Here is a 24,859-nt window from a genome sequence, read left to right as displayed (position 1 = left end):
TAAAACCCAGCTTCAGCCTGCACAGTAAGTATAAACTGCCATTAGTCAGCACATTTATTGTGGATTCTCAAAGTGTTAAAAGGACAACGCATCAGAGGGGCTTTCTTCTGCCAACCAGTTCAAAACCACCCTCCTGCAGGAATGACTTGAGGATACTGTAAAACATTGGTTGTCTCTGGCCTCAAAGACAGAGTTGGCGATCCCCTTCCAAAGCTGAATTGGTGCATACTCACAGAATACCCTCAGGGTTGCTACGGACCTTAAAAGGTACAAAGCTGAGCAAGGTCTTCAGCTCGTATGTGGATGCAAGTCTTAAAAAGGAAAAGAAAATACTGAAATACTCTGACAGCAATGAAAACCCGTATTGTACTGCAATTACAAATTTGCACTGTGCATTGCTCATTTCTAAAGGTGGCCTGTGAAGGCTGAACTAGGCTTTTAAAATAAAAAAATCCCACGTTTAAAAACACATGTTTTGAAACAAAACTTTAAAACATACAACAAAATAAATTAACACAGCCACAAAGCAACTAACTGGAAATAGATGCCACTAATCCTTTCTCCCTGTCAGTCGATGGTTTAGTTGTGTCCTCTGGTTGCACCAGTCTAACATCTCAATAATTTCTTCACACTGAAGCTGACCTGAAAGTGAGTGGATTTGAGGAGCTATGGCAGCAAAAACCATTGACATTTAGCAAATTAGTTTGGCTTAGTTACCTGAACCAGCTCACCACCAGGTCAGGCAAGGGCTAATGCTGGGACAGGGCAGGCTGCAGAAGTGGGACAACTCTGCTCAGCCAAGGGATCAGTTTAACTCAGCTACTGAATTGTATTTGCCACACAAAGGAAAGCAATTACCTCTCACTTCTGTTATCTATTTAAAGGAATTTCAGGTCCTCGCTATAGTAAAGAAGCGGAATTCAATTCAGGTTCAAGGACTGCTTTCACATTTGCAACATAAAATTTAGCTATTATATCTCATCAAATTATTTGAATATAAAACTAGCTGTTCTGTGAATTGAGAATTTCAGCATTTTTGGACTGAAATTCTTGAAAAACTATTCCACGAGGAAGCGTTACAAAACATAGGAAAAGGTGTCAGTGCAGGGACACTGTTCCCCTTTTAATAGCGCAGTTCCCCTTTTAACAGGGCAGCAGTAAAGAGGAAGAAAACCAAACAGCAGCAAGGAACAGTCCCACTGCGCAGAGGAGCTCTGACCGTGGATGGTGACGGGTCGATGCCACACCAAAGGCAGGCTCAGCTGCTCCCCATGCCCAACCACTGCTTCCCTCACCCCTGAGCACGTAACACCGGGTGGAAACTGCCAGAACGGCCTCGGCTGGGCACTCAGTAAGCACCTCGCTTCCCACCAGGCCCACCTCCAGAATTAAAGCTGGGGACAAGCCAGCACCCAGCCAGCTCGCCCCGCTGGCGCACCGAGGCAGAGTGCCGGCACAAAATGGATGTGGGGCGCGCTGTCAGCTCCCTGCCCGCGGGCTGCTCCTTCCCCGCCCCACGCAGGCAGGGCACGGCTCTTTCCCTAAGGCTGCGGAGGGACGAGAGCCGCACAGAGCCAGCCCGGGGGCTCCGGGGCTTTGCTCCGCGGCGACGCGGCGCCGGAGCAGCCCCTGCCCGCCCTCCTGCCCGCCCAGCCCGGGGCACAGCTCCGCTCCGCTCCGTCCCCCCCTAGGCCCGTCCCCGGAGGCGAGCAGAGCAGGAAGGAGCGGTGCGGCGGCGGCAGTACCAGCAGGAGGGTGTCCGGCCCGCGTCTCGGCTTTCTCCTTGGGGGGCGAAGACATGGCGGTGGTGGCGGCTCCCGCAGTGCCCGCACGGGCGCGCCCCTACCCCGCTCCCCGGCACCGGCCGCTCCCCGTTCCCCGCCGAGGCCGCGCCCCCTGTCAACGTGGCTGCCCCGGGGCTCCGCCAGGCCGCGCCCAGGCACCATGGGGGCGGCACCGGGCCCTGCCCGGCCCAGCGAGGCTCCCCAGGCACGGAGGGTGAAGCCCGGCCCGGCCAGGCCCCCTTCCTCACCCGCCTCGGGGGTGGAGGCTCCGTGGTGTACGCGGGGCCCGGGTCTTAAAATTTACTGCTCGCCGCCGCTGCTGGGCGTGCAGTGAGCGTTGTGAAACCGCCACCTTGGTGGTTTCCTTATTTTTTTTTTCTTCTTCTGCCCTGATACGAGTGCGGTTTGTGCAGCCGGTTCCTGTGTTTAAAAATCGCGTTTGGATAGCGTGTGCTGTTTTAGAGGGCAGTGCACCTTTTTATTTAATCATTAGGGTTGGAAAAGACCCCAAGATTATCTGGTCCAACCGTCCCCCTACCACCAATGTCACCCACTAAACCATGTCCTTAAGCACCCTGTCCAACCTTTCCTTGAACACCCCCGGGGACAGGGACTCCACCACCTCCCTGGGCAGCCCGTTCAATGCACGACCACTCTTTCTGAGAAGAAATGTCTCATGAGCAACTAACCGGCAGTTCAGGCCTTCCCCCTCGTCTTGTTCTGCCAAACTACACACGTGTGAAGTGGCGTGTACAGCGCTCATCTTGCTTGCACCTCAGATCTCATTATCTTTTCCTTTGAAATCACACTGCTGATTCACACCCATACAAGATTTTTTTTTTTTTTCCCAAACACTTCAGTTACACTATCAAAATAACATGGAAAGATATTGAGCACAGTGCCTAAATCAATTATATTATCAATAAAGCGTAAACCATACAAGCTGTTTGGGTTTTCTTTTATAACTTGCCATAAGGAAATCTAGCCCCTGAAAGCTGAGCGTGCAATGGTTGCAAGCTGAACCCCCCAAAAGTGCTGTAGTGGTACTGCCTCCCAGGTGTACCATAGGGAAATTAATGTAGCCATGTGGTGCAGGTCTTTTTCGCAATTACTATATTACCCTTGCCAAAATGTAAGTAATGGGTAACGGCATGTGGGGATTTTTGGCGACAGACCAAAATATAATCACATCATAGTATCCTTAGCAGTCTGCACGAACAAATGTTATCAAAATACTGTAACTTAGTTGTTGCATTTTGCTGCTGGGTAATTTAATTTTCTTACACATACGGCACTTTGAAGTCTCAGATTATATTTTCAGTTGTCACCTTCTCTGTAGCCTAACACAAATTACTCCAATTCCCCTTCCAGTCTCTGTCACAGTCTGTTCAGATTATAATTTTTTTTCTAGGACAAAATTATCTCCTAAATGGAGATTATAATATTTCCCTGTCTACTTTCCTCTTGATTTGAATGAAAAGATTACATGTTTGGTTATTCTTGGTTTTCCCAGGTATGCTTGGCTTGGAATTCCCTCTGCTGGTTATGGCAGTCAGTATGATGTTTTGCTGTTGCAGGTTTACTTTAAACCAGCTATTATAGAATTGAAATTCAAGAAAATGTGCTTTATGACATTAAATTTTGTTTCCTCTGAGAATCAGTAATACTTTCATATTTCAGTGCAAGGATTTTGATGTGTGGGGGTGCACTGCAAGGAAGCATTGCATCAAAGATGTACTTGTCTGTTTTTGGGAAAGCTGCCAACATTTCATAACGCTCCAGCACTTGAATATTGCCATTAATACAAGTCCTTGTATAAAGGCTTGCTGTGGCTTCACTACTAAAACATGACATCCACCCTGAGTATGTGTCAGAAATGCAGGGCTGGAACAGGGCATTTCCTGCAAATGCAGCTGTGCATCAGATTTGGGAGCAGGGATCGCCAAGCAAATCATTCTGGTGCAAGAACTGGCATGGGGGAATAGAGATAAGAAACGGAGATGCCAAGGTGCAGGAGGACTTGGCCTGGATGGACAAGGAGATGACGAGAAGGAGTTGAGTAGGAGGCGGCTGAGAGGTGAAATGAGAATTGTGGCAGCAGGGTGAATACCAGGGTGGGAGAGCAGAAACACCTCTTGTCACACACTGGAGGGAAACAGGCTGGCTGGATGAGGCTAGGATGGGAAGCCCAGAGGGAGAGAGGAAAGGCCGAAGGTAGGTCAGGCAGGAGCAACACCCAGAGGATCAAGCTGCCGTAAGGGAGAGGAAAGGATCTTCGCTGCCTTCCAGAGCCTGAAGATTCTTGGGTGGTGTTGTACTTTCTGGTACTTATAGTTACTCATTTCCTCAAGTGACGGGTCTGTGCAAAAGCTGTTTTTGTGCTTGCAAAAGAGCTGTATAGGTTTCAATATGCCATAGGATAAAATTTCATTTTGAGTTATTAATTTATTAGTGTATTTAAAGTGTTTCAAGAGAGGCAAAAATTCAAATTAAAATATATATATATAATAATAATATATTGAGATTTGGAAAATCAAGCACTTAAATGAGGAAATGCCATAAAAGTTCTAAGAGAAATTTAATTTTTGTGCAACAGAGCAATTGGTTTCTTGGCAGATCTAAGGCAACAGGCATTCCTCCTGCTAGAGGCATTGCCGTAATGTCCTTCTCGATTATGCCAATAAGCAAGAAATACAGAGGTGGGTGGTAGACATTAAAATGCCAGGAGCTGTCAGTCACTGATGTTTCTAACACTCCTGTTATTTCTACCAGGAGGCATGAAGGATAACAACTGTGGGAAACTTGTGAGGAAAACAGGCAGAGCATTTACAAAAAGTTGGCCTAACTTCCACTGCCAAGCCAGCCACACCTGGTGCTGACACCCGTGTCTCAGGTTGTAGCAAAGGCAAGTCTCTACTGGAAAAGCAGTAAATGAGAGCTTCACAGGACAGGGCACTGAAATGCAGAAGCACTGCAAGGGAAGAGTACATAAGTCAGGCTGCTTAGAATATTTTTATTTCCTGCTTTAACCTGTTTTGAAGACCAGTGTTTATTTTAGAATAAGAGCACTTCTGTGAAAGGTTCCACAGCACACCTCTTCAGTTCACAGTTAAGAGCTCCTAATAGGCATCTCAAGCATCTACAGTGCTATCCGGGACAACCAGGAAAGAACACTCTCCAGCTACTACTAATTTTAGCTAAAATAACAAGCAAAAAGAAGCAACGTGTTTTGTGGTAATGGTGGAGGCAAAAACCCAGCTTTCCATGTTCCTTCCCATCCCACAGTTAAAGGAAAAAATAAATAAAGAAAAAGAAAATAGGAAAAAGCCCTTTACAGAAGGGGAAAAAAAAACAACGAAAAAAAAAAACAACATGAAGAGATTAGATAGGAAAGCATGCAAAAGCATGCCAATAGAAACTATTTTCAGTTGCACTTGGCCGTTCACAAGACTTCTGACAATAATACTAGGTTCTTATTTTTGTGCTCGATAGCCCAGCGTATGTTCAGTAAGCAGTCTATTTTAAAAATAGGCAGTCTGTTGAACTATGATTAGGACACCGTTTGTGTCTATTTTGAAACTAGTCCACAGTAGTTAACAGATGGCTGCAATTTTTTTGTGCTTTTTCTTGGGCCTGCAGCAAAGCTTTATGTTCTTCCTGAAAATATTAAAACATGCAGAAAAGCCTTTTCTTGGTTCAAGGCAGGAGTAATTACAGTAATGCAATCTAGGGTCACTCAGCACTTGAAAGGCAGCTAAATATTTTGCTACAACCCTCAAATTCTACCATCATCTCCAGCACACATAAGCACACGTATGCTGTAAACCTTGGGGAGCATGATAAATTGCTCTGTATTTAGCCATGGGGTGGGCAAGACTCTTTCAGCGAATAGGCTTGTGTCAAATTTATAGATGAGCATAAGGTCAATGAAAACAACTAGCTGATTTTGATTTGCATATAAAACAGTTTCACCTGAAAAGTTAGTTGTTTTGAAAGTTGGGCTGTTTTGTTTCAATGTTTTAAGATATTGGTATTTTTTAAAGATTAAAAAACACGGGGAAACTAAATGATTTTTTAACTAAATCATTTTTTAAATGATCAGTTCTCCACATAGTTCTAATCCTTCATGACATTTTCAGGATAGCATTTCTAAGAAATAGTAGACAAACCAAAGGGATTTTTAAGGGGGGAATTTTATCCTTCACTTTGACCTTTTGTGTTTGTAGATTTTTACTTGTATATGTCACCACACGCTAATAAAATAATGGTTTCACAATATGATACAGTCACAACATGGGAAAATTCCCCGCTTTTCCTCCTCTGTAGAAATAAATAAAGCCTTTATCAAAAGCCCCATAATGGTCACTTTAGGTCTGTCCATTGCTACTCTGCATTAAGAAAAGAGTGCATTTTTAAGACTATGGTTTGCTAGGAAATCTTCAGAGATTTTGTGCCATTCAAAAAGGTGATTTTGTTATAATGTACAGATCTGGGAAAAAATTTATGTAAGAAAACAGGCAAACAAATCTGGGACAATGAGTAACACATGCTTTTCCACTCTTCCCTTACCGATTTTTGTTATATTGTCTTAATGATTAAAGTCACTTGGTTTGCCACTGTTTTCTAGTTTCTCCATATCTTGATGATATGATTGATTCCGTGTTGTTACTCCAACTGCACTGTTATTCTGACAAGAAACACAAATTTATTTGCTTGCTGGATTTACTAATTCAGTTTTCCAGGAGAACCTATATAATTCATTTTTTTTTCTTTGGAGTTAGAGTAGGTTTCCACTGGGGCAAACATATAAATCTGTGAGTGTTAAAAGTTACTGAACTGAATCATATTGTGATTGTAAAACTCAAACCCTCTTTCATCTTAGTGTTTTATTAAATTTTCTTGGAAATGTTTCTGCTAAAGTGTGTGCAACAGGTCTATCTCATCAGAAAGGTGGAATGATATTTTCATAAAGAAATGTTGCAACCTTATACTGTCACTCTTTCATTATATTGTCATAACGTTCAGGCTTCTGCACTGTTATCAAACATAAAATCAGCACAAAAAGCAATTTCTCAGTGTGATGGATTACTGCTGAGATGCCAGTCACATTCAGGAGTTTCCTAGCAAGCTAGGAAGTTGTCCTGTATACCTTTTTCACATAAGCATTCTATTTTTCTGTAAGTAGTTAACTTAGATGTAATTATTACTTTTTATATTTGCTTCTCCCCACTATGGTTTACAATATTATTCTAGCTGCTAAGTTTTTGGCACAGTGCATGCTAAAGTGACATAATTTGATGCTAGGTGTCTTTTCTTTCAAGACCAGTTTCAGGGTTTTTTGTGCTGTGTGGCTGAAGCAGAAATTGGTTTGGACTTCACTGGAGAATTCTACCTTTACAGAAAACCCAAATGGAAACCATTATCACAATATAGCCTCATGTTAAGCTAAAAGGTAGTGCTTTCCATTGAAATCTTTATAAATGTGTCTACTATTAAATACTGAAAGGAAAATAAAGAAAAATAAAGTGACTAAACGTCTGTAAGTTTCCATAGACTTTGTGCTATAAAATGGCACTGTTCACTCTTCCTCCAATGCAGTGCGATTCAATTCTACTTTAGGACACTAACAGTGATAATAGTACAAAAGTATTCTGATATGTAAGACTGATACAGCAGCGTATAGATTCAAAGGAAGGAAGGGCAGAAGGAGAGAGGAGTACAAGGGAGAAGGGAGGGAAGGGAGGGAGGAAGGAAGGAAGGAAGGAAGGATAGGAAACTTCAGACTATCAGAAGAGATGAAAATGGAATCCAGGCCTCTTGGGGCACAGTTCCCTCCATTAAGTCTCATTAGTCTTGGACCTATTAAAGAAATTGCAATATATTATCATTACAGATAATGGATACATTAGTGTTGCTCAGTTAGAGGGTCTTGCTTCTCCAGCTCTGTAGATTACAAGGCTTCTTTTTGCACAACTGTGAGTGTGCACAATCTTGGTTTTCTGAGTCACATGGAAGCACCACTACCAGTGGAAATGGGGACGGTGATTGCTCCTGTGAACTACTGCCACATCCATGGTAAATAACACCAAACTTCATTGATTTTAATGCCTTAAGATTCTTTCAATTCTTTCATAGAAATTGTTTTTGGTGTCAGAGGGAATTTTGTGGAATTTTTTGGATCCCAATATGGGTTGTTGGACCTCGCATCTTAAAAGCCATTTAAGACTGTAGGATCCTAAACCCTTTTCGACCTTTTAGTACCTGACGCGGCGATCCTCTTGGTGCTAAAGCACAAGCAACCACTCCTAAGCGGCATGATTGAAGTTGGTGTTCAGCTTTACACAGTAACAGGACCTGCCATTGGCTTTATCTAACCCCACTTCATTCATCCATGAGATAGTCCTATTAAAAAACAACAACAACAAAAAAGCAAACAAGCAAACAAACATACAAACAAACAAAAAAACCACAACGTTATCTCCTGGAATAGCCTTAGTTTCAGATCTCTGTTAGTTGACCTAAGATTTCTGTTAACCCTGCAGAAAATTTATCAATTGCAAACTTCAGGTATTTACTCCATGCAATATTTATTTATGTTCCTTCCAGAGAACGTTAAGTAATAGACAAAAACAAATTACATCTTGTGGTATATATTTAGTCCAAATGTGTCTTTGTCTGGTGTAATGTAGTGTTTTTTAATCTTTGAACAGGCCATAACACATAGCTCAGTTGTAAATCTAGCCAATAATTTTCCTTTAGAAACACTACCTTATATAGAGAACAAATTGATAAACAGCAAAAATTCCCTTTTCATCTGAATCCTAGATGCCAGATTTCCATCCATAATTGTACCTCCTTCTTATTAGAAGGAGTCTGAGTTTGTCAACATTCTTATTGATGTTTTCTGCTGAATGCTTTGTTATAAAATGAACATAATTAAATGTAAGTAGACTGGTATTTCATCACAGCTCAAGGGTATAAGGCTAACACATTCTTTCTCCTGTCATCTCTCTCGTCCTCTTTCTTCTTACATGAAAAGAATGCAAAGTATCACAGTTCTTTAGGTTTGGGATGTCTCATGACCTCTCTGCAGGAAACTGCAATGTTTGAACAATGTTGGAAGGGTTATTTTATTTTTCAGTTGTATTCCAGAACTGTGTCAGTTTAAATGAGAATACTTGCAAAATATTTGTTGGCTGAGAGCTAAAAGTTATAAGACATGCTTGAGGTTTGCATCTATATTTTATTTTTCTTTGCACAAAATTCGTTTTGTTTATTATTTCTCTTTTTTTTTTTTCAATTGTCCAGACTACATAATTTAAATTAATTTATTTTATTTGCTAGTATTACATTTTCTATACTGTTCATGGAAGTCTAGTTTTATGTTTAGCAATTCTCCTGTGTGGAGCGTTTATCAAAATATAAACAGAAGGTTTTTACTGTTTCATGCTTGTACTGGGTCTGGCTGGGATGGTGTTAATTCTCTTCCTAACAGCCCCTGTAGTGCAGTTTTGGATTTGTGACCAAAACGTTGTTAACACAGCAGTGTTGGCTGTCACTGAGCAGTGCTTGCACAGCATGGAGGCTTTTTCTTTTTTTCGCTCTTCCCCCCACAGCAAGTAAGCTGGGGGTGGGCAAGAGGTTGTGAGGGGACAGAGCTGGGACAGCTGACCTGAACAGACCAAAGGGATGTCCCGTACCATATGATGTTCTGATCAGCAATAAAAGTTCAGGAAAAGAGGAAGGGGAGGTGTTTGGGATTATGGCTTCCTCTGAAAGGAAATTCTCCATAAAGTTTTTGTTTAATCTGGTGGCAAATTGATAGAAAATTCTGTAAACTGCTAAATGCGGAGTCTGACGTATAGTGTGATAACAGATATCTGTCATCAGACTGTGTAAACAAACGTTTATATATATATATATATATTAAACAAACAAACAAACAAACATAGGATATGTAGAGGTATATTTGTTGCATTTACAGCAGATATGGATAGACCAGTTGGAATGTCATATCAGGAATCATTTCATTTTCTTCTCAAAACACCAAGAGAAAGGTAAGGCACACTTCAGTGTGCATCACCTACTGCATAACTAATATCCATGTGTGAAGGCAGAAGTCTGTGTAGACTAATGATTGAAACTCTATAATTGTCCATAAGTAGGGGGGATGCGTTTTCAACTTTTTTCCAAGAAATCTAAGTTCGACCATCTCTCAGTCCTAGCCGGGGGTGGGACTCCTACACAGTTCCATGAAATCCGTCAGCCCTGTACTCAGAGCAACAACTACTGACTGACCTCTAGGGGATGTTGCCAGGTCCTGCTCAATGAAGAAATCCATATCATGCAACCTGCAGAGTCCAACCTACAGAGGTCATTTTTCTCCAAATTTACTTTCCTCAAGAACCTTAGAAAACTCTTCAGAATGTGCTTTTTTAGGCTCTCAGTATCTTCGGTGCAAAATAGATTTGCCTCCCTTGACCTAGTCCTTATTCAGGATCCATAATGCAAAGGCATTGCCCTGAGCAATTCACTGTCTGGGGAGCTAGTTTCCCAAACCAGCCTATTGTCCTGAATTTGAAATGAATTGTCTCAGATACATTTACTCGACCCCACTATATCCTCATTTGGAACAAGATGTAATACCATCAGCAGTGCACCACAGGCTCTTTCCAAGTTAAGATCTAAGTGTCCCTCAGCAACACCCGCAGCTGTTTGAATGATCCTTCTTGTCCCCCTTCTCGTTCTGATTTCCACCTGCTCCTCCTGGGGCAGAGGTTGCTGTTATGCGGGTTCCTGCAATGTTTACCCTTTCATGGCAGCCTCTACAAAGAAAACCTCTGTCCTCTTACATGTCCATAGGGACTCTGTCTCCCTGCCACCACAACCTGCCACCACATCGTTGTGTACTATTGTCTTTTTCCATCAAAGTCCTCAGGATGGTAAGCTATCAGAGACATTCCACTTCCCATTTCACTGCCTATGCTGCATTTTGATGAACTACCAGAAGCTGCACTGGCCACAACAACCTATTGACATTGCTTTCTTGAAGAAATACCATCCCTGGATCTTGAATCCCAGAAAATTGAAATCATGATGGTGAACTGGTAATAGCTGAAATACCAATTTTGTGTCACAATTTGCAAGTTGTGTTACAAGGCAGTAGGAAAGAAGGACTGATGCTGCTAGGCCAAGGAAAATGTATGTCAAAGAACTAATTGAGGGTCACCACCATCATTTATGGACACTCTGTGAGGATGGGGTGGCGGTGGTGGTGAATGGATCATCGTGAATTCATTGCATCCTTTTGTCAATACCTGTCCTAGAGGAGTAAAGGGACCCATAATCCTCCTTGCAGCCAACTCATTTATTATTTTTTGATAGGCCATTTCGTTCTAGCCCTTCACTGACTTTAAATTCTTGGCTGTTACAGTACTCCCGATTCTCCCTCAAGGACAACTCTGCTAGAAATATTGTCTCTTATGGTCATTCTTAAACTGAGCCTCAAGTTCATAAAGATTAAGTGGAAAAGTTCTGGCTCCCTAAACTCCCTTCTCCTTCTGCACAGGGATTAGTGCTCCTTCCTTGCCCTTTTCATCTAGTCCTGATTGTTCTTCGTGCCCTTTTCCCTGGCACAAACGTAGCCTTAGTTTCCAAACCTACATCTAGCATAGCAGCATGAAAGTTTACAAGCTGTCAGAAAGACAGTGTTCTGCGTCAAATCTGAACTTCATAAAGAAGCTGGGAAAAAATCCTCCTTCCTTTTCCTCTGTCCCTCTCTCCACTACTTGTCAATGCAGACCTATTGTCTGGAACCTGCTGATCTGTCACTCTGGCTGTCATTATCAACAGCCACAAGTCACACTTCACTCTGCTGTCCCCTGGTCAGGCATTAATTCTTGTCTATACTCAATCACAGGTTAAAAGCCCATCCTTCAAAAGATGCTATTTGGCCTGCCTCTGTTTCTGTAATGCATGCTGCTATCTCGGTTTTCCCCTTCCTCTGCTCTATTGCTATCTTTTCCCAATAAAGCAATGAAAATACCTCCATATGTTCCTGTTCCAAATGTCGTCTTTCTAGATTAGCCAGTCCTCCACATTGCTACCAGCTCTGAACATGTGATGGAAATCCCTCCACCAACAGATTGTTCAGGAAAGAACGCCCCATTTCTTTGCTCTGCTCAGTCCAATAAATACCTGTTGTTTTGCCTACCTTCTGTTCACATACTCCTCTGTTTGTCCTTTGGAGACAGTCCTGGAAGACAATCCTGCAGCATCAAGCTCGCCCTCAGCAACTGAAATTTATATGAAAACAATCTAGCTGCTTTTTAGCTTTTCTCACATCTCATGACTCCCAAGCCCTCCAGGGAAAAATAATTAAAAAAAGAAAAAGAAAAAGAAAAAAAGAAAAATCCCAAGTAGTCTCACGTAGTCCCCGAGAGCTTCCGTTCCATCTGTTGGAGTGTTTTTTGTGGTCTACTGTTGATACCCTTTATCACATCCGGGCATCTCTGCTGTCCTTTCAGCTATATGAGGCTTTACCCTGGACATTTCCTCGGCAAATGCTGGAACTCCAGCCAAGGGAGCCTGTGCCTGGAGAGCACTTCTGTTCCAGTGGCCCTGAGGTACTGCTGCGATGTCTGAGAAGTGCTGAGTGAGAACCTGCACACTGCATTGACACCAATTAGCTGGATTGTGGACCCAAAATGAACCAAACCCCATGCTACAAATGTAGCCATCAGCTAGGGATGCTCTGCAGACATCAGCATGACATGAGCAGACATGAGCTCAGTTGCATGTCTATAATTGCTTCTGATAGCCAGATGTGGCATAGTCCATTGCTATTGTTGTGTAAAACGTGGGTGAAGCCTTATGGAAAATAAAAGCTTCTGAATAAAGCAATACTTCACACTGATTTTCTAAAGTATTTCGGTTTTGATCACATAGGAAAGGAAGCGTATCAGTCAGCTGATTACCTGTTTGCTAATACTCAAACCAATGGGTTGGCTATGTCTGGTTTGCTGAAGAGAAACCATCATTTTCAAAGAGGCAAGGGCAATTAATAGGCAAGATGAAGATCCAAAGTGAAGGATCACTTTTCACTTAAGAGATGAAGGTTCAAAATTTTGTGAGAGAAGGAATTTGATTTTGAATGTATTCTTAAAATATATTTTAAAGGAATGTAGTATAAAGGGTAACATTCTTCTCTGAGCCAAGATCCATTTGAAGTCTGGATCCTCAGCCAAGAGAGTGTGAATTTCTGACAGTCTCTCAGCTGCATCATAATGGGTAAGAAGAAACTTTAGAGGCAACATAAATAATGACCAAAGATCTGCATGTGTTTTCCATTTCCTTTTTGCAACTTGACATTAGCTAATTTTGCAACCACCTATTTTAAATTCCATAGACCAACATTCTTCTTCCTTTTAATGGCGGCTGGCTTGAATTAAGGATGATTTTGTGGTAAATAGGTAATGACTTAATCCCATAGATGCAGCTATTCTTAAACTAATTTCCTGGAATATTCTTGCAATGCCCAGCTTTGCAATGCATTTTTCCTTTCTGGAGCCTGTAAGATAGGGGTCTAAGTGGAAGAAATGTTTCCTGGTGCGAGTGAGGGAAGCAGCAGAATGGGGGTTAGAATATTTAACCTAAGAATTATGCCAGTTTGGGTGTGAGAATATTGCCTAACACTGAATGAAAGGATTTTTTAAATGTTGACTTTCATAAAATGAAAGGCATGCAGCACTGTGAGAAGCTGTAGGAAAATGATCTGTTATAAATATTTGAACTCTTGCTGAGGTATCTTTTCTCCTTTGTCCTCCCTGGAACAGCTAAAACTAACATCTCTATTGAGCTTAAAGGACCAGGCCAGTCAACTATTGAACAGAGAGCGTTTGTCACCTAGAGGAATGAATAATTAACGTAGCCTCACTAATCTGATATCAAAGGGAAGAAATTGTAAAAGCAAATATGCCTATGCATGGGGGAAAAAAAGACAATAGTAACATCCAATCAGGTGTGCATAAGTGCTTCACACACATGAACCTGAGCTGAGGGTGCAAACTGAAATGCTTAATGGAAATAGGCTGACTGAGAAACCAGAGTAATTTTTATTTATATATATATATATATATATATTTTTTTTTTCTGGTAAAAGAAGTGAGATGAAGGCAGAAAAGATTTCTGAGCCTGTTCAAAAGGAAGCAGAGGAAGTATTTCCAGCTGAAGATTTTGGACTTAGGAGATGCTGTTAAGCTTCGCTATTCTCTAAGCTAATGAAAGATTCAGGCTTGTTGTATTTCTGTAACTTCTACAGTATATTCTGCCTCTGAATATAACTTAGGCAAATCTAGAGGTAGAAATCCATTTCATTTTCTATTCATTGTCAGAATATTTCTTTTAATGGTTCTTTCTCAACTTTTATGTATGTATGTATGTATATATATATATATATATATATATATTCTGAAGATACTCCTATAAATTTGAAGCAGCTGGCAGCTTGGCCACATTTTTGCAGGTAGATACTGTAGACTAAATGTTCAAAAATGTGCTAGAGACAGTGCAATCCACAGAGACAGCGTGGAAAAAAAAAAAACAGGGTGAAAAGTAAAACAGGCACTGGTGAATAGCAAGTGTAAGCACAAGAAAATGTTTGGAGATTAGTAAGGTCCCCAGCAGCTGCAATGAAATTTATGCATGTTTCTGTTTTGGAAACAACTAAAAAACTGTACTTGCAATCAGAGATGGAAGTGTGGAAAAGATGGGGAACTGACAGCATAGAAGAAAAATGCTCTGGGGGACTGTATATACTTTTTTATCTTACTGTGTGTAGTTCAAAGACTTTCTCTATAAGCGAGTTGCACCAGGCTATTTAGGTATGCAGTTTTAAATAAATATCCCAGACATTTCTATTTAAGCTTAAGCCCTTCCCTTCCCTTCCCTTCCCTTCCCTTCCCTTCCCTTCCCTTCCCTTCCCTTCCCTTCCCTTCCCTTCCCTTCCCTTCCCTTCCCTTCCCTTCCCTTCCCTTCCCTTCCCTTCCCTTCCCTTCCCTTCCCTTCCCTTCCCTTTCTCTTTTTCCCCTTAAATTCAGGACAATGAAAAACTTGCATATGCTATATACCAAGTAAGACAGTCTACACAAGAATTTGCTTTAGTTAAATTGAATTGGTTTTAAGCCTGGTTTAAATTAAATTGGGACATTTTTCTGTTTTAAAGAAGGCTTTAAGTATGTGCACTGTCCACAGAAGAGACAACTTGATACAAGAGTCACAAAGTACTTCACTGCCAAGAAGGTACAACTGAGAATTCATTATTTTTTCAGATAAATACTTCAGGAAAGAAGCAAGAATTAAGAAAAATTGACTGCTTAATCGAAAACAAACAAGCAGGAAATTCTACATATGTAGCATGAAATCAGACCACAAAATCAGGAACAAAAGGCAGACTGAAAGACAGAAAGTGCTATTCAACAAGCAGCATTAAAGAAAGCCAAGAGCATTGATACAGGCAGAGAAATATGTAGCATTTAGTGTGATGAAGAAACCAAATGACCAATTCAGAGAATTTAAACTACGTCATGTTTAATACTTTGAAAGATGAAGAAAGATTCAGTGACATGTTGTTGGTTTTAATGGATTGAAGCAAAGTCTGAAGGGCTGCTGAGTTGCCATCTCACAGGCAAAGAAGAGCATACATAAAGTCACGTTTATTCCTGCTCTGCTCAGCACATAAGAGAAGCGAAATCCATTTACTTTTTTAGAAAAATCCACGTAACTTCCTGCTGCGAGGTAGGTGGGCCGTTGACAGTCTGTTGTGTGAAAAGGAAGTACAACTCCTTGGTTTAGGGTGATGTGGGGGTTTTCTCTTCTCCAGCAGTCATATATCTTTTTAAAAATACAGCAATCAGTGGAATGCGGTCTGGGTAGAAGGCAGACTGTACAGATCTAGGAAATTATAAGAATTTCAGAACTCGAGGAGAAATAAAGGGCAAATTTTGCAATAATTTTCCTGGAAAATGTTCTCATTTTCAACAATCTGTGTGTACTAATGGAGGTAACCATGAGAGGAATATGAAAGGATCAAGCATATGCGATTCAGTAACACAGAATGGCAGTGAAGGAATAAAAGCAACTCTGTTAATAAATGTAAGCTAGGAAAAGAAAAAGGCATAGCTGATAAATAAGAGAGTCCATGGACTAAAAATACCTAGTGGTGGTAGTAGGAGACCATTACATGGCTGACTGCAGGCTAATTGCATTTGTTCAGTCATTGTGAAAATGGATACAGATGGGATGCACAAGTTTGGAAATATCCTACCGTTCAAGAGAAAATAAAGTGAATGTTACGTGATAAGCCATTACCTAAGATGATGGTGTTGGGGAGAGCTCAGAGGATCACATGTATGAAATATTCTTTTCTGCTTTAGCAGCTCTTTTATTTATTTATTTTTACATTTTCTTTTCTCTCTCTCTTTCTTTTTTTTTTTTTCCCTGTCGAAAAGAAATGTAGGATGGTGACTGGGGACACATATCTTAGCCAGTCAGGTAGGTTTTCTTAGTCTGCCACTGACTCAAGTAACATAACACTTCCTTGCTTGAAACAGGCCTTAGTTTTGTGAAAACCTACTAGATCTGGTTGCAGAGCTCCAGTGGCTCAACAAGTATTTTGCATTTCCTTCACTGCTGTGGAATTTCAAGCTCTTACTTAGATGCCTTAGAAGGCACAGTCCGGATTTTACAAGGTTTTCCTAAGTAGAAACAGATGGGGAAACAGCTAATATCAAAGTTAACAATTCCACAGAGGTCTGAATACATTCCAGATTAGGAGGGAGGGGGAAAAAAAGGCCAGGCCAGTCTTTTGTATCTGGTTTTCATATACTGATAGTACACCTAGTGGAAACTGGCACTCACAGCTGTTAATCCTGACTGCTCTGATTTCATTACATGGTTCCTGGAAAGTTTGATCAGGTCCCAGCAAATCTTGTGCTGGCCAGAGGGGGAGCATAAAGCAAAGAAACTCTGTCTTCAGCTGCATAAGCAACACAGAATACTGTTCATTATCAAAATAGTAGGAGGTAGCTGATGTGTGCCAGGAAGATCTTCCTTACTAGTTAGTGTCCATCATGTCCCACAGTTCAGATTTACCAGTCAGAGGCCTTTGGGCCGGATGGTGGGCATATCATTCTCTGCAGCTAAAGAAGGGCAAATGTTCACAGAATCACAGAATATCCCAAGTTGGAAGGGACCCACAAGGATCATGGAGTCCAACTCCTGAGTCCACACAGCACCACACAAAAATCAAACCATGTGTTTGAGAGCATTGTTCGAATGCTTCTTGAACTCTGGTAGGCTTGGTGCTGTGACCACTGCCCTGTGGAGCCTGTCCCAGTGCCCGACCACCTTCTGGGTGCAGAACCTTTCCCTAACACCCAGCCTGACCCTCCCCTGTCCCAGCTCCATGCCGTTCCCTCGGGTCCTGTCGCTGTCCCCAGAGAGCAGAGCTCAGCGCCTGCCCCTCTGCTCCCCTCGTGAGGGAGCTGCAGGCCGCCATGAGGCCTCCCCTCAGCCTGCTCTGCTCTGAGCTGAACAAGCCAAGGGACCTCAGCTGCTGCTCCTATGTCTTGCCCTCCAGGTCCTTCACCATCTTTGCAGCTCTCCTTTGGACATTCTCTAATAGTTTCTAGTAGCAGTTTCTAATAGCTTTTAGTAGTTTCTAATAGTTTCTCTAATAGTGTTACACCTCATTAGCAAAATTTTAAAGATGTACTTGGCGGTCCATTCATCTTAGCAGTGTGACTATGATAGTTCATGTGAATCTATTACAGAGCTATTTCACTTTCCATCTCAGCACCTCAGGTAAGTCAGCTTTACTACATGCATGTGTGTGTTTACTCATCTCTCAGAAGCACAGTGACAAAAAATTAGTAAATATTTGCAAAATGCTTTGAGACTGCTGGATAAAACAGAATGGAAATGCAAAACTGTATAGATTTAAGTCTGAAGATTAAAATAGTATTGTGTAGTGAGCAACGCTGAGACATTCAGGTTGTTTCTTCAGACTGTCAGTTACCCCAATAAAGAGTCAGAAGGTCCCTGAGCTCTGGTAATTTTCAAATTTTCATTCATTTTGGCTATATTGCTACAAACTTATGCAACCCATACTAATTAGATGAGCCATGGGAACTCCCTCTATTACAGCAGGAAGAACCTGTGAGGAAGGACCTTAAGACCTTTGAAGAAAACTCTAGAAGAAATGAACCACAGGGAGGATTGAAAATATATAGGAGAAACTCGGAAAATTGAAGTGTCAGGAAAAATAAAGAGCTTGTGAAAAAGGGAACAATAGGGAAGGGGAGACAGAGCCAGTGATAATAGTTTCAATATCATTTAGAAGAAGGAAAAGGTCAGGTAGAGCAGCGTGCACCAAAGAATTATGTCTGAAGTTCACAAATCAGGAGGAAAAGCTCATTCTTTCTACCAATAATCTGCCTTTTTCAGGTTTAACTGACAGCAACAGGGGAGACTTAAAAAGCACTCCTGCAGGTACATCATAAGAAAGTTTGGGGAACATCACTATTCATTCTGTGAAAGACAGATGCTAAATATTTAAATTGATTTAAATGCAACTGTTCCATTGTAAGTCAGAGAAAATCTGTAAGTGCATCAAAGACACACAAGGATTTTGGTAGCAGACTTTCCAAGGAAAGGACCTGAAAAGCAATTACCTGAAATGTAATATCAAAACATCTGTCTTCCATATCTGAAAAACAGGAATTTAAGCTGGTGTGACAAAGTCATTTTCCGAATGTGTGGACTGTAGCTGCAAAGCAAAGGCTCTAACTAGAATTCACAGACTTGCTTCCTGTGTACTTCCAACCTCAGAGACCTTTGTGTGACCTCCCATCTGAACCTACAACAGGCTGATGAGAGGTGCCTAAAGCAGTCCAAATATTTCACAGCATCACTGAAGTCATGACGTCTTGCTGAGTGAGAGCAGAACTTCCAGGTGCTCTGGCTGGAAGGAAGAGGATGCTCTGTCGAAGGGAGTAGAACAATAACAACAAAATATTACAGAGGAGTTGTACAAGTAGTTACATTTAACACTATAATCTTACATTGTATTTTATCATTTTTCTAAAATCTTTGCCATCAAGTTTTGCATTTTTATGTGATTTTCACTATTTTTCACTTTACTATGTGTAGCTGACTGTATATTTTGTTGGAACATTGTGGTGTTGTGTTGGTCACTCATGTCCAATCTAACAGTTGGCTATCCTCTTTTGCCTGGATTAGTTGTTTGCGGTTTTCTATGTCCCATCAATAAGCAGGCCAATGTCACCCATTGCTCTCTGGGCTGGGACTGCTGGTTTCCCTCTGGGAGGGCTGAGGCTCCTGTGCTGGTGACCAAGTTTGAATGAGGATGCCCACTGGTTATTTATCTGGCTCAAAGCCCCTCTGAAAATGATTGACAGTGATTGCTTTTCTGAGCTAGGAGGCCACAAAACTTTCTCTCCAGCTCTACAAGTACAGTTGTGTTTTCCATGTTGTCTCACTAGCACAGCCTGGATGACAGGAGCTGTGGTGAGCAGTCAGTCTTTTCCCTCACTATGTTTTACTGTTGATCCTGTGATGTTTCTTTTATGAAGTGCTGCATGTATATTCAGTTCAAACCAAATTGTCATTTAAGTTCCTGAATGTTCCAATGAACGTACCATCCCCTTGGGTATCATGAAGTCTTTTCAAAAGTTAGTTTTATTAGGAGGTTCAGGAAGAGTATCCAGAGCAGCAGGATTCACTATATGACTAAAATATCTGGGCAGAAGCTGCCCAGAGGTTTGACGTGATAGCAGTTTTAACTTTCATCCTGGGAGGTGAAGTACAAGCTCGATAGTGCACATTTGCCTGAGTCGAAAAGTTTGTTTGGATGTGGCGCCATGTTGATGATAGCTTCTGGCTGTCATGATAAATAGTAGCTTGTGGTCAAGCCAAGATACACATCCCTGCTATACATAGCTTCATCAGTTTGTGATATTTACCAAGAAATCAGCCTTCACGATAAAAATTAGTTTGTATAATTCCTCATTATGCCTTTGACATTTGATTTATTTAGGGTTTCTTTTCTTAAATATTTCATTGTCTTACTTAATCACCCCTCAGTAACTAACATTTACAGCACTTCAGGGACTTCTCTATCTTCAGAGAAAGCATTGACTGTCTGCATTTTTAGCATAGTTCCAGCTTTACAGTACTTAATTAAGTATCCAATTAACTTAAATTGTGAAAATTTAAATGGGCCTTTTGGTCTTGAATTACTTTGCTAAGTAGTTGTTATCTAGCAAAGTAGTTATTTAGTTAGTACATTTTACTTCAGGAAATTCTTAATAGTAATTGCTTTACCTGATTCCAAGCTGCACTAAATACTCTGTCTTTGTCTTCACATCTTGCCAAACATATTTTTCTTGCTGTCATGACATTTCCTACTATATATGTGTCCTGATACTTGGGTCATATATCTGGTGAATTGAGCAGAAGCTTCGAGTGGCATGACTTAGGTTTTGATGGCACTAGTCCTTAGGTGATACAAATAATATGTCTTTCTAAAAAAAGAATTTCATGGGTGACAGGCTTTAGGAGGGGTCCTGAAACCATTATTCCTGTCATAAAGCACTCGCTCTTAGTGAGACAGACTCTTCATACTTTATTGAAAGTTAATGAATGAGAAATAGACCAGAGTAGAATTTGAGTACAAGTTTGATACATACTGCATGACAAATTCCAAAATATTAGAAAGAGTAGCAGCTACGTAGATGGCATATGTACCTAGGAGTCAGGTCTCTGCAAAGACGGTATATGAGATGGCCTTAAGCAAGTCACTTAAGAATAATTCTCTGAAGAGAATTGTGTATGTGCCATAATGCCTGATGTAATAGCTCTTAAGTTTGAGGTCACCTAGTCACCTGAGTGGGAGCTCTCACTAGGAAATGGAAATCAAAGTTCCCACTTTCTCCTGTGCTTGAGGAAGGTTCAAATGCACATTTTTTTTTATTTTTTTTTTCTAGAAGTATATTCTCAACATTAAACAGTTAGATATCCCAATGGAAGGGAGCAGGAGAGACTGTTCCTCCAGGGACATGCCTCTTGGCTGTACTGGCTGAAGCATGCCTAACCTAAGGATCCATATTATATTTTTAGAGAGATGTCTGACTACTCAGCTGCAATGACTACATCTGTACCAATAAGCTAAATAACACTAAAGAGTATTCTGTGGCCCTGAACTTTGTAGACCAGAACTGGTCTGGCCCAGCTTGGCCTGAGTGCATCCACTACATAGCAACTAACCTTAAGGCTCCTCCATGGGGTGCTTCTGAATCTTTCATCTCATAGTGTCTGAAACAATGAGGGAGCTTTAATACAGCCTGAAATGAAATGAAATGAAATGAAATGAAATGAAATGAAATAGAAGGTATGTGCTGCATGCATTACAGTATGGCACAACAGCATATAAAAAGGTTTGAGATTGCATGGTTGCCTGCAATAGCACTGAAGGACCATGCAGGTATGGTGGTTTTACCTGCTATGCATCTGAACTTCACCACAACTACTTCACACATTCCCCCTCCTCAAAGTAAAAGAGGGAGAAAAAATGCAATGGGAAGGGCTCAAGTGTTTAGATAAGGACAGGAAGATCACCCACCAATTATCATCATGAGCAAAACAGACTCAGTGTAGGGAGATTAATATAATTTATTGTCTATCACTAGCAGACTAGCACAGTGAGAAACTAAAAGCAAACTGAAAACACCTTCCCCCCATCCACCCTCTTCTACCTCCTCCTCCCGAGCAGCACAGGGGAACGGGGAATGGGGGCTGCGGTTGGTCTCTGACGCTTTCTCTCCACTGCTCCTTCACAGTTACTCTCTGCCCCTGCTCCATGTGGGTCCCTCCCATGGGATGACGTCCTTCTCAAACTGATCCCACAGGCAGCAGCTCTTCAAGAACTGCTCCCACACGGCTCCGTAACACAGGGTCCATCCCCCAGGAGCAAACTGCTACAGCACGGGTCCCCCATGGGTGCCAGCACCCCCAGACCCCCCTCCTCTAGGTGTCTTAGGGTGTGCACTAGGTGTCTTAGGCAGGCAGGAGCTTCCCCCTGGAAATGTGCCTGAAAGCTCCCAGTCAGGAGCTACTGGTGATTCTTCCAACCAGACAGGAGAGCTCTTCCTCTGAACAAGGAAGCAGAGAAGCCACAAAAACATTGAGAAGGTTTCTCCTTAACACTAGAGAAGAGAGCAAGGGTGAACCTCAGACTGACCCCCACCACCCCTCCACCTCCAGGCCCCCAGGACCTCAGCAGCCCACCCACAGACTGCCCGTGTTGTGGTGGCACAGCAGCGCAGAGACCGGGCCCTCTCCTCCCCCATGCCTCGGGGCACAAGCGATGGCACCTCTTCACACTGCGGGGGCATAGGTAGGTGTAGGAGATGGCTCCTGAGAAGGGCTCATGCAGCACTTGATCACCAGCAGAGCTTTTATTGACCACTGGGAGACCTGGCGCCGCCTGGCTGTGCCTCCCTTGCCCATCTGCAGGATGTCTGGGTGCTTTGCCCCCTCTCAGCTGCCGTCCAGCATGGGGGGCTGCACCACTTGCAGGGAGGCTGGTCGGTGGCAGGGGCAGTGGAGGCCCCTGCCCCTCCGGAAACACTGCTGCCACCATCTTGTGGCACAGGGAGCCCAGGCACAGGATGAGGAGGGGGCTGGAGGCCAGGGCACAGGAGGGGAGCTGGAGGGCAGGCCCTGTGCTCGAGGGGCAGCCTGTCTCTCTGGCAGTCAAAATGGCCAGGGAGAGCCATCCCCAGGAAAGGGGCCCTCTGCCCCCCGACCCTCCTCCTCCTTCCTGATGAGGGTGTCTCTCAGGGCACAGACACCTCTCCCAACACAGCCACGTTTGGCCATGCGTTGGCCACCATCACAGAGGCTTCCTGATGTCACAGTGGCATCTGCCCCCCATATTGTTCCGGGCCCTATAAAATGCCCCTGCGCAGGGCCCACCACTCGCTGAGCTTCCAGGCCCTCTGACGACAGCCATCATGGATGGGAGGAAGAGGACCTGGAGCAGAGGCTGCCCACCCTTGCGTGGGTCCAGAGAGGATTCGTTCCTCAATGCAAAGAGGAGGAGGCCACTGCCTATTGTGAGGAAGTGGAAGAGGTCCGGCGCCTGTGGAAAAAGAGCAGCGCCCTGCACTGCAGCTAATGCTGTGGAGCCCATGGAGGTGGATCCACCTCCAGATGAACTGATGGAGGGTCAATGTGCCAGGGCTCCCCACCATCAAGACCCATCGGCGACAGCGCAGGAGCACACGACCAGCTCCATATGCACGGCCCGGCCTCCGTGCCTCAAAATAGCACAGCCATCCTGCTGGCTTGCCTGCAGGGTGGCCTTCTTTCCTGTCCCCCATCCTCTTGGGAGGACTTGGGAGGAAGAGGACCTGGAGCAGAGGCTGCCCACCCTTGCATGGGTCCAGAGAGGATTCGTTCCTCAATGCAAAGAGGAGGAGGCCACTGCCTATTGTGAGGAAGTGGAAGAGGTCCGGCGCCCGTGGAAAAGGAGCAGTGCCCTGATCTGCAACTAAACATGTGGAGCCCATGAAGGTGGGTCCACCTCCAGATGAAGATCCAATGGAGGTGGATCCACCCCCAGATGAACCAATGGAGGTCGACGTGCCAGGGCTCCCTGCCATCAAGACCCATCGGCGGCGTCGCAGGAGCACACGACCAGCTCCATATGCACGGCCCGGCCTCCGTGCCTCGAAATAGCTGAGACTATCCACAGCCATCCTGCTGGCTTGCCTGCAGGGTGGCCTTCCTTCCTGTCCCCCATCCTCCATCCCCCACCCCCACCTCGTCCAGAGGTATCGTCTCTTCTGCACGGAGTCCCGAGGAGTGGGCAAGAGGGGACTTGGCTTCCTCTGGGATGCTGCACCAGGGCGGCAGAAGGAACCCCTCAGAGAGCCATGGTGGGCCTTGGGCCCTGGAGCCTGGCGATGTCTCCGTCTGAGGACAAGAAGGCTGCCCCATGGCTGCTTGAAGAGGAAGCCGCACCTTCCGTGGCAATGCACAAAGAAGAGCAGCAGATCAGTCAAAGCTCTTAGGGAGACAGCTGCTCCTCTGAAGAATCAGAAGACTTCAGGTCTGCCAGGAAGAAGTGCTGGAGTGCAGCGTTACTGTTTGTTCAGAGAAGAATGAATAAGAGCTTCATTAGGAGCTCTTCCAAGACCGGGCAATAAATAGCAATAATAAAAAAAAAAAAAAAAGTAATAAAAAATAACAGAAAGTCACTTTCTTCTTTGGGGACAATTTAGTGACTGCGTCTGTACTGCTGCATTCCCTTCTGTTCTCCCCAGTACAGGAAAGATACTGATGTGCGTGTAGTGTGGGCCCAGCCCAGGGCATTCAAGACAGTGTGGGCCCGGGGTACACGGCATACAAGGGCAGGCTGAGGGAACTCCTTGTGTCAGCATTATGGAGAGAAGGCTCAGGGGTGGACCCAACTGCTGCCTACAGCTGCCTACTGGGAGCCTGTACAGCAATCCAGTAGCCCTCCTGCTACCAAGCCCTTCCACATAAACCCAGTACAGCTACTGGCCAAACAGACTTAGTATGGTCTTGCCTGTGCTCCCTATTGGTCTTCATCTTTGGTTCAGCTGTTTCAGAGGTTGCCGGTAGGCATGGGAGAAACACATGCTAGGGAGCATGCAAACTTCATGGCAGCAAGAATAGTATAAGACAACCACTGAGTGCTTGAACATGTTTCTGAATCCTGTCCTAGTAAAGTGCATGAGTGCTCCCAAGAAAGGATTAGTCCATGTAAAACTTTAAACATCTAAGGAGCTTGATTGCTAGAAACAGAAAAAGTTCATTGGATAGAAAGGAGTTTTTAAGAATTTAGAATTAGATGCCCCTCTACTCAGTGTTGTGAGGACGAATAACATAACGATTTTACAGGTTTCAAATAAAAAGAATAACAAGGGCCAAATGAGGACTTTGAGTAGTTTGACCATCAGAATGATAAT

General features: G+C 43.2%; 1 protein-coding gene across 2 annotated transcripts in view; it reads right to left on the bottom strand.

Annotated features, from left to right (window-relative positions):
- The window catches only part of LOC121065388 (death associated protein), a 48,157-nt gene extending 46,194 nt beyond the window's left edge, over positions 1-1,963 (bottom strand). The window contains exon 1 of one of the 2 annotated variants that reach the window (XM_040548201.1): positions 1,746-1,963. In XM_040548201.1, the coding sequence (XP_040404135.1) occupies positions 1,746-1,800 (55 nt within the window). In that variant the 5' untranslated portion in view covers positions 1,801-1,963. The remainder of the gene's footprint in view (positions 1-1,745) is intronic. The other variant, XM_040548202.1, reaches the window with a different exon arrangement.
- Between the last annotated feature and the right edge of the window lie 22,896 nt (positions 1,964-24,859).

The sequence above is a fragment of the Cygnus olor genome, chromosome 2 (genome assembly GCF_009769625.2).
Source record: "Cygnus olor isolate bCygOlo1 chromosome 2, bCygOlo1.pri.v2, whole genome shotgun sequence".
In the NCBI taxonomy this organism is placed as follows: domain Eukaryota; kingdom Metazoa; phylum Chordata; class Aves; order Anseriformes; family Anatidae; genus Cygnus; species Cygnus olor.
Note: the sequence above shows the minus strand (reverse complement) of the source record. Positions and strands in the feature narration are given on the sequence as shown.